The sequence below is a fragment of the Meles meles genome, chromosome 16 (genome assembly GCF_922984935.1).
Source record: "Meles meles chromosome 16, mMelMel3.1 paternal haplotype, whole genome shotgun sequence".
In the NCBI taxonomy this organism is placed as follows: domain Eukaryota; kingdom Metazoa; phylum Chordata; class Mammalia; order Carnivora; family Mustelidae; genus Meles; species Meles meles.
The window spans coordinates 28,873,600-28,886,372 of record NC_060081.1 but is presented as its reverse complement, the minus strand read 5'-3'; the positions used below and the strand labels follow the sequence as shown (position 1 = coordinate 28,886,372).

General features: G+C 45.4%; 1 protein-coding gene and 1 long non-coding RNA gene across 2 annotated transcripts; one reads left to right on the top strand and one right to left on the bottom strand.

The window, feature by feature from the left end:
• The first annotated feature begins 33 nt into the window (after positions 1-33).
• Positions 34-2,068, top strand: LOC123927183. The gene is made up of 3 exons (XR_006815369.1): positions 34-61; positions 531-660; positions 1,997-2,068. It is a non-coding gene; the product is annotated as an uncharacterized LOC123927183 (long non-coding RNA).
• A 4,702-nt stretch (positions 2,069-6,770) lies between these two features.
• Positions 6,771-12,693, bottom strand: LOC123926556 (uncharacterized protein C2orf16-like). The gene is made up of 2 exons (XM_045980518.1): positions 10,662-12,693; positions 6,771-6,802 (listed from the first exon to the last, which is right to left on the bottom strand). The coding sequence occupies exons 1-2, from the start codon at positions 12,670-12,672 to the stop codon at positions 6,771-6,773; spliced, it is 2,043 nt and encodes a 680-aa protein (XP_045836474.1). The 5' UTR covers positions 12,673-12,693.
• Positions 12,694-12,773: the final 80 nt, after the last annotated feature.

Below are 12,773 nucleotides of genomic sequence, written 5' to 3'. Positions count from 1 at the left end.
AAAAGCAGAAGTGCTGCTGCTTCAGGCCCAGGGACCAGGCCTGGCCCTCAATTATTATAAGGTAGGGCACCGGATTCAGGGCCATGAGGGGGAGGGGGAGAGAGTGTAAGAACCCACAGAGCACTACACTAACCAATACTACTGGGAAAGATCCAGAGAGTTAGCAATGGAGAGGGGGAAGGAGACAAGAAGGAGGAGAGAGGTCCAAGGACCTAGGGATCCGTGGCCCATAGTGTACAGCACCTGTGTGGCAGTGGGAAGGTGTCATGCCGGCCTCTGCCTTCCTGATACCTGGAAATCTGAGCAGGAGGCTGGATTATGGAGTGATGCCCTGTGGATCTGCAAGGACTATGTGCCGGGCCAGCTGGAGGCTCTGCAGGAAGAGTAGGAGCGGGAGGCTACCAAGAAAGGGGCCAGATATGACGCCGGGAGGCAGCAAGTGTCAGCAGGGCTGGAGGGTGGGTCACAAGGTATGCACCGGATAGGCCCCGCTGCCCAGCCTGTTCTGGTCACGTGTACTCTCATCTTAGGGGCATGGAGGGGCTCGTGGACCAAGCTCGCCAGTGGGAGCAGGCTGGGGAGTATAGCCGTGCTGTCAACTGCTACCTCAAGGTGTGGGACTCAGGCAGCAGCAGCCTGGTGGAAAAGTGCTGGATGAAGGTGAGGCGGGCCACACCCTTTTTGGCCATCTACTTCCCAGACTGCTCTCACAGCCAGCATTCCTCCTCAGACATTGCTTTTTCCTCCTGGGCCTCTCATTTTCACTCAGGCAGCAACGTTCCTGCTGAGTGCTTGCTAGATGCTAGAGCCAGAACTTTGAAAACTGTAAAAAGGGATCTAAGGCAGAACCCCTAACAGCCTGAAGTTGGGGGAAGTTGGACCACTGTGGCTCAACTAATTGAGAAGCTCGGTGAAAACTAAAGGATGTGACTTGAAGTGGAGTTCAGAGGAGGGTGAAGTCTCGACTGAGAGGGAGGGAGGCTTAGTGAGGGAGGGGGTAGACCTGGGACCAGAGCTGGAAGGGCAAATCCAGAGGCCAGAACTGGGGCCAGATGGAAGCCAGGAAGAAAGCAGAGGCTCCTCCTCTACATAGAAGCTCCTGAAAAGAAGAATCTAGCCAGTGAAGCCAAGTCAGTAGGTTTCATCAATTCCTAAGCATATATATAATCACATATTATTTTCTTAGAAATTGGGTTGCATGTGAAGTTCTTTTTAAAGATTTTATTTATTTATTTGACACACAGAGAGAGATAACAAGTAGGCAGAGAGGCAGGCAGAGAGAGAGGTGGAAGCAGGCTCCCTGCTGAGAAGAGAGCCCGATGCGGGGCTCGATCCCAGGACCCTGAGATCATGACCCAAACCGAAGGCAGAGGGTTAACGCAGTGAGCCACCCAGGAGCCCCTGAATGTGAAGTTTTAAATGATGTATCTGGGGTACGTGGGTGACTTGGTGGGTAAAGCATCTGACTCTGAATTTTCGGCTCAGCACATGATCTCAGGGTTGTGAGATCAAGTTCTGCATTGGGCTCTGCACTGGTTGCAGAATCTGCCTTAGATTCGCTCTTCTTCTCCCGCTGCCCCTCCCCACTCATGCTGTCTGAAACAAAAAATAACAAAAAATAAGTAAATGATGCATCTTTGATCCCAAGAAATATGGTATTAGGAGTTTGAGGGGGATATGGAGTCGGCGCCGCCGATCCCAGGTCTGAAGGTCTACTTCCACCTGGCAGCTTCCAAGGGGGCTGTGGCCAGAGTGAGTCACGTGACATGACTCCCTCCTCTGAGACCCCACCCCAGGAAGCTGTAGGTGGGGTTTGGAGCCCCAAACCTGGCTTCAGGGCCCCTTCCTCGCATTCCATCCCTTTGCAGGACACCAAATATCCCTTCACCCTCCGTTCCCCACCTCCAGCACACGAGTGGTCTTTCTAGGTGGAGATCAATTATTGCCCCTTTATTTAGAGAAATTACAGACCCATTCCCACCCTCCCTCCCTCCAGGTAGAGAGGCCTTGAAGCTCTTTGACTGCTGAGGGTGCAGGTATCGGAGGCAGTGGCTGAGCAGGAAAGAAGCCAGAAAAGGGGCAGGTCAGTGAAATCTTGAACCAGACAGTAAATAATGGGGATGAATCTCTTCTCATCTTTCAGCTTCAGGCCTCTAAACTTGGCCTGTTTGGGAGTATTTTGTGTGTGGTCCCTAGGAGACATGTTTTTTTTGGGGGGGGGTCATTTTAATATTTACAAGAAATAAATCAGCAGAACAAGATTATATCAGATAGGCTGTGTAGAGTAGCTGCGGCTTATAAAACATACCAGTAATTTGTACCTGGTGAGTATAAAGAAAACCAAGGCAGGATTCAGATGTCTTTACAACCAAGGGAGTACACAGGGCATCAACAAATTAGAGGACAAAAAAATTCACATTTTCTACATTAAAAAAAAAAAAATTTACAGATCTCACAAATGTCTTTGAAGACAAAGAAAAAGCCAAAAGACAAAGAAAAAGTCCTCTGAAGGGTGGGAAAGAAGAAGAAATCTGAAACGGAATTCTAAATGTAAAAAGAGTTTTACTTCACAAGACCAATTTTCTTGGCTTCTGTTTCATATATCAACAATCTCCACATTTTGACTATAAAAACTTCTGCTTCTTCATCAAGTACCATGGCAACATTCTAGGAGATGTGTTTTGAGTAGCCCTTGCAATCTTTAGACAGACCTTGTCTGAGCCTCTCCCTAGGGGAGCTGTGTTTGAGTCTCTTCTTAACGGGACTGTGATGGGTTCTCGCAGAGGGACTGAGATGGGTTTTGCCACGCCAACTGTACTGGTCCCTTTCAAAGTGGCTCTGTTGGCTCTGCTCAGAAGGACTGTGTCTGTTCCTCTCAGAGAGATTGCGTCCACTTCTTTCAGAGGGACTACAGTGAGTTCTCTCTGAGAAACTGCGACCTCTCCTCTCAGAGGTCCTGTGCTGTCTTCTCTCAAAAGGACTGTGTCCTCTCACCTCTAAGGGACTGTGATGAGTTCTCTGAAAGAGATTGCGACTGCTCCTCTCAAGGGGAATATGACATCTCCTCTCAGAGGGACTGCGACATCTCCTCTCAGAGGGACTCTGATGGCTCCTCTCAGAGGGACTCTGATGGCTCCTCTCTGAGGGACTGTGATGGCTCCTTTCAGAGGGACTTCGATGGCTCCTCTGAGAAGGACTTTGATGGCTCCTCTCAGAGGGACTGTAATGTCTCTTCCAAGGAAGACTCTGATGGCTCCTCTTGGAGGGACTGAGATAACTCTTTAGGGAAGGATTTTGATGGCTCCTCTCAGAGGGACTGTGATGGCTCTTTAGAGAAGGACTTCGAAGGCTCCTCTCAGAGAGACCGTGATGGCTCTTTAGGGACGGACTTAGGTGGCTCCTCTCAGAGGGACTGTGATATCTCTTCCGAGGAAGACTTTGGTGGCTCCTCTCAGAGGGACTGTAATGGCTCTTCCAAGGAAGACTCTGATGGCTCCTCTCGGAGGGACTGTGATAGCTCCTTAGGGAAGGACTTTGATGGCTCCTCTCAGAGGGACTGTGATGTCTCTTTAGAGAAGGACTTTGAAGGCTCCTCTCAGAGAGACCGTGATGGCTCTTTACGGAAAGACTTCGGTAGCTCCTCTCAGAGGGACTGTGATGTCTCTTCCGAGGAAGACGTCGGTGGCTCCTCTCAGAGGGACTGTAATGGCTCTTCTGAAGAAGGCTTCGGTGGCTCCTCTCAGAGGGACCGTGATGGCTCTTTACGGAAGGACTTCGGTGGCTCCTCTCAGAGGGACCATGGTGGCTCTTCCGAGGAAGACTTCGGTGGCTCCTCTTAGAGGGACTGTGATGGCTCATCTGAAGGCGGCTTTGGTGGATCCTCTCAGAGGGACCATGATGTCTCTTTAGAGAAGGACTTCGAAGGCTCCTCTCAGAGAGACCGTGATGGCTCTTTACGGAAAGACTTCGGTAGCTCCTCTCAGAGGGACTGTGATGTCTCTTTAGAGAAGGACTTTGATGGCTCCTCTCAGAGGGTCTGTGATGGCTCCTTTCAGAGGAATTACATGGGGTTCTCTCCCTTAAGAAGCTATGGTGGTTTTGCTTCTTGGGTGTGAGTGTCTCTTTAAGGTGACTGTGTGAGGTTCTCTTAAGTGAACCATGTAGATTTCTCCCTCTGACTTGAACTTTGGTTCCTATTTTGGAGCTCTTGGACTCCTGGCTAGAGATTTCACATCTGTAGGAGTTTTTCTTACCTTTGCTGCTATTGTCGTTTTGAAGAATAACCACAGTCTGTCCGACTGAAGTGGTTTTGAAAATAGCACTTCTTTGGGAAACCATGGGCTTGGGTAGTTGGGTATGTTTAAGTTGGAAAGAGCTACCTCTTTTTGGTTGATGAGCTGATCTGAATTGCTGTATTTCTTCCCATAACATCTTCTCCTTCTTAGTGGTGCTGTCTGTTGGCTTTAGCTTAGCAACTGACATCCTCTCTCTTTTGATATCTCTCGATGAGGAATAATCTCTGGCTTTTTGTTTTGGATCGTGGTTTTTGCTTGAACACAAATGGTCTGGCCTTGACCTGTCCTCAGGCTTCTGTCCAGCAAAACCCATAATTCTGTGTGCCATCTGGAATGCTTTCTTTAGACCTTGAAAAAGCAGTGGAATGAATTTGGGTTGGGAGGGTTTCTTAGATTGTCTTTTTGAAGAGGCAGTAGTTGTCTGAGATGCTCCATTCCTCTTCCTTCTTAACTGGGCTGGTAAATCCCGAGGACGACTCCGTATTGTGGTTCTACCATTTGTATAGAACTCTGTGTTTTGTGTCCTGCCTCCCATAGTGATTCTTTTCTTTGGGTATTTTGAACTACGGGTCTTTTTGGTTCTCCTTTTAGACCATTTTTCATCCTGATGGCTTTCAGAGTCACTCTCTGGTAGAGAGTGAACTTGAGTAAACTCATAGCGCCCTGGCCCTCCAACTGTCATCTTTCCTGCTAGGGCAGGGATCCTATACTGTCTTTGCCTGATGTGGACTTGTACAGGAGCAGGAGATGGGGAAGATACAGACTGGAAATCCATTGTAGAAGTAGGACTCTTGGAAGCTCGAGTGTAGACTTTAGCTTTCCTTAGTGATGGTGATATAGAACTCCTTGATGTGATGGATCTGTCTCTTCTGTGATGCTTTGGGACTTGGGATCTTTTCCTAGTTCGCATCCTAAAGCCAAGATGCAACCTAATCTCTCCGTGGTCTTTGGGAGTGCTTACAAGGTGGAGCTGTGGGTAGATAAGAAGGTAAGGCCGCAACGTGCCCTGTAATTTATGACAGCAATTAAGTCCTACACATCGGCCACACTGTAGGCGCATAGGGTATTTTAAAACCAGACCTGAAGTTAGAGGTGGAGGTACATGGGGGAGTATTTGACTCCTTAACAGTTTTGCTGCTACTTTTAGCTTCAGATCTTGTAGCAACTGGAACTGTTCTGACAAATCAGTCTTGGCCTGGGGAAGATAACTTGGCTCGAGACAGTGTTGGGACTCAAAAATCCTTGTCTGTGAACTCTGTGAGTTCTCACTCTCTTCCATTGGAACAGAATCTTTCCTAGTGAAAAGTGTATGGAAGGAAGACTCTAAATTTACTGGGACAGGAGGCTGGCCCTCTGTACACGAAACAGGCACGTGCTGAATGACTTCCTGGGATATATCACTAAGCTTCGAACTTTTCTTTATTTTTGCGCTAGCCCCAGAGTATTGCTGTATTATGGAGGACATGGAGCTACGTGTCCACATCCTTAAGGCTATTCTTTGTTCGTGACCATGATATGAATTGTGTCTCTGAATGTAGTTTCTGGACACTGAAGTCCGAGAAATAATACTTCGACTCTTCTCTAGCAGACCCTTGGAAAGTTGCATCAGTTCCGCAGGAACCCCAAATAAATTCTGAATAGATTGACAGATATCTGCAGTGTCTCTTCCCGTTAAAGGTGTTTGAGAACAAAGGTTCCTTTCCATAGTGGTGCCCAAGACATTCCCTAACACTAGCATATTGGAGAGATATCTTCTGGGTAGTCGCTGTCTCCAGGAGTGATTCTCCCAGACATTCTGTTGTCTGCTCAAGACAGACCAGTTAAGGCCTCTTTGAGTTCCTGATCCTGACTGGAAGGTCCTAGATGGTGATCTCCAGCTTTGCAGTGGATGTTGGGATAGGCGCTGGAGTGAATTCTCTAGCTTCCCCACCTGCTTCTTATCAGTCCTCTTAGATATGACACCCACTCCTGGGATCTCAAAATGTGGGGTTTCTACAATGTTAGCCGTCTTATCAGAGGGTTGATTGTGAAGAGACAAGGGAAGGGTTGAAGTTTGTATCATAGCAGAGTCTAGAAAGTATTCTTCAGACTGCAAAATATCTGTCCCAAAGTTTTTTATATTCAAGGCCCTTGACACTTCTGGCATCTCCAAATCACAAAGGCTTCCTAGTTCAGATGCTTCGGCAGAGCTTGAGATGAGCGAGTTTGAGGAGTTCTGTAGAAATCTAGAGAAATAATTCCCTATTTGTAACTCCTCTGTTGAAATAAAATCCTCAGATGCCCTCTTCTGATATACCTGTACTAGATTCAAATCCTCACATTGCATGGTTTGAGGAGGCCCTATATTTATCCCCATTACTTTCCCAGCCTGAAGCCCTTGTTCATGAGTGAACACTGTAGATTCCTGCAAACTAAATGCTAGCTGTGAGAGTGATTCTGAAGATTTCTCTTCAGTATTTGGCCTCAGAGTTAGTTCTACAGGTTCTTCCATTTCTTGAAGGTGTGGCCTTGGGAAGAAATCCAAACAATCTATTACTTCAGTAGCTGATCCTAAGGAGACTCCTAGTGGTTCTACAATCTGAGGAATTGGTAGTGGTGCTAATTCCTCAGAATTTACAGTTTGAAGTGGTGGCCCTGGGATTAACACAGTCTTTACAATTTGAAACCCTGTGGACTTCGTTATATCCAAAATTTGGTGGCTTGGCTCTGTGGTTAATTCCTTTGATTTTACACTTTGCAACCGTAGCCCTGAGGTAGACTCGGAAGGTCTCACATCTTGTACTTTTGGAGTCAGTTCAACGTAGTCTACCATTTGAGAGGTTCCCCCTGGTGTTAATGCTACAGAAGTTACAACCTGAAGTGGTGGCCCAGGAGTCACTTTCCCATATTCAACAACCTTGGGGGGGCTTACTGAGGTTATTCCTATTGGTTGAGCAGCTTGAAGCTGTGTCTTTGTAGATCCTGTGACTTGATCTAGCGGCTTTGGACTAATCCTCATAAACTCTGTAATTTGACCCTGTAGTCCTGGAGCTATCTGTGAATATTTCATACTTTGATTCTGTGACTGTGTCAGCCCCATTGGTCCATCCCCTTGCTGCCATGTCTCAGATGTGAGCTCTACAGATTCTGCATGTCCTGTAACTTGACCTCTTTGCCTTGGGGACAAATCTAAAGAGTCCTCCCTTTGAAGCCATTGCTTAGAGGTTGAAGCCACAGATTCCGGAACTCGATATCTTAGCCTTGGTGTCATCTCTGAAGATTCTGGGACGTGATGTAATGACTTTGTAGTCAGTGCTTCTGATTCTTCCCTTCGCAGTCTTTTCTTGGAGATCACCTCCACAAAGGGAGGATTGGGCCTTGGAGCGCTCTCTGTATATCCAGTGGTTTTACTTATTGGCTTTGGGGTCATGCCAAAGGGAGGATTGGGCCTTGGAGCGCTCTCTGTATATCCAGTGGTTTTACTTATTGGCTTTGGGGTCATGCCAAGGAGTTCCTTCTCTGTTGGCCTTGCCTTGGAGGTCAACCCCATAGTTTCTGTAGTGTGATGCTTGGGCTTTGGTGCCATCTCTTCAGATCCTGTAACTTCCTGCACTGACCTTGTATGTGATTCCCCCAAGTCCTTAACTTGAGGCCATGACTGAGAGAGCAACTCTAGTGTTTCTGGGATTTTCTTTAAGGTTAATTCCAAGGATTCAGAGCCTTGATTCCTTAGCACGTGAGTCAGATCATCAGATTCTGGTACTTGAAGATCTAGCCTTAGAGGCATTCCTGGAGATTCCATGGTTTTACTTGTTGACTTTGGGGTCAACCCCATAGAGTTTTCTACAGTTTCATTGCCTTGATGTGCCAACCTTTCTGTGGTATGATAAACTGGTACTGAAATCAAATTTACAGACTTGGAGACTTGATGCTTTGGTGTTGGGATCACCAAATTCACAGATTTAGGGACTTGAGGCTTTGGTGTTGGGATCATCTCTGCACCTTCTACAAATTGATGCCCTGGCCTAGGGATTATCTCAGAGGAGTCTGTGATTTGATAGCTCCTCTTTGGAGTTAGTTCCTCAGATTTTGTTCTTTGAAGCAGTGACCCCGATAGTAACTCTACAGATTTTATATCTTGTTGCAGAGATGCTGAAGACAATTTCACATGTTTTATACTTTGCAACTTTGCTTCTGGAGGAAACTCCAAAGGTTTCTCACCCTGTCGTTGTGATTCTGGAGACAAATTTGAAAATTTAACACTACTCAACATGGGTCCTGGTATGAACTTCTTAGTTGGCTCTGGTGCCAACACTATTGATTTCATACCGTGCCATCCTGAAGTCAGCTCTTGGCAATTCATACCTTGCTGTTGGGACCCTGGTGTCAACTCTACAGATTTCCCATCTTGAAAACATTGTTCCGGTGCAAAGACCTCAGAATTAACACTTGGGGACCTTAGGCATGATGGAAACCCTGAAGAATTAGCACCTTGAGGCTGTAGCTGTAGGTTTGACTTCAAAGATGTCACATCTTGAGAACATGGCTCTGATTCAAACACCACAGATTTCTGCCCGAGGCAAGAAATCAAATCCTTCGAATTCACATCTTGAGGTTGTGGCCCTGGTTTCAACTCCAGAGATTTCACATCTTGAAAACACAACTTTGGTGCAAACACCACAGAGCTCTCACTATGCTGCCTGAGGTGTGAGGGCAGCTCCCCAGAATTCATACCTTGAGGATGTGGCCCTGGATTTAACTCCACAGATTTCACTTTTGTAAAACATGGCTCTAGTGCAAACATCTCACACTTCAAGTCCTGCAGCTTAGAGCCTGAAGCCAGTTTCACAGAATTTCCACCACAAGACACTGGCTCTTTGTTCATCTTCACAGACCTTACATCTTCAAGCAGTGGCTTTGGTAAAAATAACACAGATTTCCTGCCATGCAGTGAAGAGCCTAAAGTGAACACTGGGTGCATAACTTGTTGCTGTGACCCACAGTGGTTCTCCAAAAACTGTATTTCTGGAAACTTTGTCCCTGGAATTAACTCAGAAGATTTCACACCTTGCAAATGTGGTCCAGCGTTGAACAGAATAGATTTTGTACCTTGATATTCTGACGTAGGATTCAATTCAGAGGGTTTCATGCCTTGCATCTGTGGGTCTGGATTAAACTTTATAGCATTTATGCATTGAAGTTCTGACCCAAAATTCAAATCAGAAGAATTCACGCCTTGCAGCTGTGGGCCACAGTTTAATTCTTGTGATGTTATACCTTGAAACTTTGTCCCTGGACTAAATTCATGTTTCACATTTTGTAAATGTTGCACAGGGTTGAACATAAGAGATTTCATACCTAGAACTTCTGACCCCAGATTCAAATCAAAAGATCCCATACCTTGACATTTAACCCCTGAAGTCAACTCAAAAGATTGTATACCTTGCAAAGGTGGCCCGAGTTCAGACCCCACAGAATTAGCACATTGTAACTTTGGCTCTGGATCCAACTCAAAAGAATTTACACACTTCATCTGTGGCCCAGGGTTGCGTTCCATGGGTGCTACAGCAAGAAACTTTGACCCTGGAATCAATTCGGATTTTAAATCTTGTACATGTGGTTCAGCGCTGAACACCATAGATGTCTCACTTGGATTCTTGGATCCCGGATTCACCTGAGATCCTGTACCTTGACATTTTGTCCCTGGAATCAGTTCAAAGTACTGTACGCCTTGCAAAGGTGGCCCAGGTTTGCACCCCACAGAATTTGCACATTGTAATTTTGGCTCTGGATTCAACTTAGAAGAATTTATACACTTCATCTGTGGCTCAGGGCTGCATTCCATAGGTGCTATAGCAAGAAACTTTGACCCTGGAATCAATTCAGATTTCAAATCTTGCGAAGGTGGATCAAGGTTGAACACCATAGTCGTCTCCCTTGGGATCTCTGAACTCAACTCAGAAGACTTTGTACCTTGACGTTTTGAAACTGAAGTTAATTCAGAAGGGTTTATACCTTGCAAGGGTGGCTCAGATTTGCATCCAACAGAATTTACACACTGAAGTTTTGGTTTTGAAATAAATGCAGAAGAATTCACATCTTGCAAAGGTGGCCCAGGGCAGAACACCTGGGATTTTATACCTCGAGACTCTGATCCAGAATTCAACTCAGATTTTACCCTGTTCAGTTGTGGTCCAGTACTGAATGGCCTAACATTTATACACTGAAGCTGTGGGGCTAGATTAAATTCAGAGGATTTCCCACCTTGTAATTTAGGCTGATGCTTCGTTTCCAGAAATTGCTCATATGGAAGCTTCCTGTCTGTGCACAACTCGGGTTTTATCTCTTGTAACTGTGGCCCAGGATTGAACTTGAAAGATGACATACCTTGAGGCCTTGATCCCTGGCATAACTCAGAAGATTTAACATCTTGCCACTGTTGCTCAGGATTGGATTCCTTAGATTTCACATCTTGGGGCTTTGTCTCCTTGCACAATTCTGAAGATTTTATATGTTGCAAATGTAGTCCAGGGTTGTATACCACAAATTTCACACTTTGAAGCTCTGGCCATGGTTTCAACTTAAAAGACTTCTCTTCTTGCCGCGGCTTCCCAGCATTGAACTCGGAAGATATCACATTGCAAATCTTTGATTCCAAAGCTAACTCAGAGGGTTTTGTGACCTGGAGTTCTAGGTCATGGTTGACCTTTGTGGTGTTCATTATTTGAAGCTTTACAGACTCAGGAGATTTTGCACCTTGCAACTTCGCCCCAGGGCTGAATTTCAGAGATTTCAGGGCTTGAATGTGTGATCCTGGTGTCGACATAGGCAATTTCCTATTTTGTAACTGTGGGACTGACTCAAACCCCAAAGATTTCACATCTTGGGTCTTTGCACCTAGAGTCAATTCAAGAGGTTTCATGTCTTGCCACGTGGGTCTGGTAAGGAGCTCCACATGTTCTCCATTTTGAAGCTTTGTTTTTGGCGTTAACTCAGAAGATGGTACACCTTGTAACTGCAGAACAGGTTTTAACTCAACAGATTTCAAATCTTGGAGTCTGCACTCTAGCATCAAGTCAGATTTCTCACCTTGTCTCTGAGGTCCAGGGTTGAACTCCACAGATTTCACACCTTGAAGCTTCCTCATCTGAATTAAATCAGATTTCCCACCTTGTAGCTTTGGACCGTGGTTGAACTCAGAGGGTTTCCCTTCTTGAAGTTTTGACCCTGGGATCACTTCAGAAGATCTCATACCTTGCAAGTGTGATCTAGAACCAAACCCTGCTGATTTTTTATCTTGAAGCTTTATACCCATGATCAACTCAGAACATTTCACATCTTGTAACTGTGGGCCTGCTTTCACACCTGAAAACTTCCTCTCCAGGATCAAATCAGAAGATTTCTCACCTTGTAACTTTGGATTAGCTTTCAGTTCTGCAGATTTCACACCTGGAAGCTTTTCCCTTGGGATCAGTTGTGAAGATATCACATCCTTCAAGTGTGGTCCAGACTTAAAATTCAGAGATTTTACATCTTGAAGCTTTATACCCATGACCAATCTAGAAGATGCCCCATCTTCCAACTGTGGGCCTGACTTGAAATCCACAGACTTCACTTTTTGAAGCTTTGTCCCCTGTATCAATTCAGAAGATTTCACACGTCTCAGCTGTGGCCCAGGTTTGACATTCACAGACTCCATATCTTGAATCTTTGTTTCTGAAATTGATTTAGAACTTTTCACTCCTTGAAACTGTGGGTCAGGGTTGAACACCAATTGCACATTTTGAAGCTTTGATCCAAGGGTCAGGTCAGAAGATTTCACAACTTGCACCTGGGGACTGGGACAGCTTTCTTTATGTTTTACATTTTGAAGCTTTGTCTTTGAGGTCCTTTCAGAAGAATTCACATGTTGTAACAATGGCCCAAGGTTGAAATCTGTACATTTGGTACCTTGAATCTTTGTCCCTGTGATCAATGTAGAAAATGTTATACCTTTCAACTGTGAACTTGGATTTAACTCAGTAAATGTCTTATCTTGGGACTTTACCTCAGGTGACAACTTAGAAGGTTTTAGATCATGCCACTGTGACCCAGAGTTGAAATTCTCAGATTTCACACCTTGAAGCTTTGTCTGAAGAGTCAATTCAGATGACTTCATGCTTGTCAAGTGTAGTGGGGAGTTCAATTCTATAGTTGTATTGCTTTGTAATTGTGACCTTTGGCTTAATACGCCAGATTTCACACCAGGAAGCTGTGAATCTTCCATAAGCACCAGAGACTTCACACGTTGAAGCTGTGCTCCTGGGGATGAATGTAAGGGTTTCGCTTCTTGAAGCTTTGATTTTGCAGTCAATTTAGATTTCCCATCATGCATGCAAAGCCTAGATTTCAGTGGCATAAATTTTATATCACAGAGCTTTGACCCTGAAGTCAGCTCACATGATTTCACACTTTTAACCTGTAGACAAGGTGTCAAATCACAGTCCTGAAGCTTATGTT

Bases quoted from the DNA above. Each gene is read 5' to 3' on its own strand.
- LOC123926556 (XM_045980518.1), bottom strand. From the start codon at position 12,672: ATGCCACTGAAATCTAGGCTTTGCATGCATGATGGGAAATCTAAATTG. The intron at 6,803-10,661 runs GTATGTCATCTT...TTTCTTCCCAAG, and splicing joins CCAGGGATCAAGGCCTCAAG to GCCACACCTTCAAGAAATGG.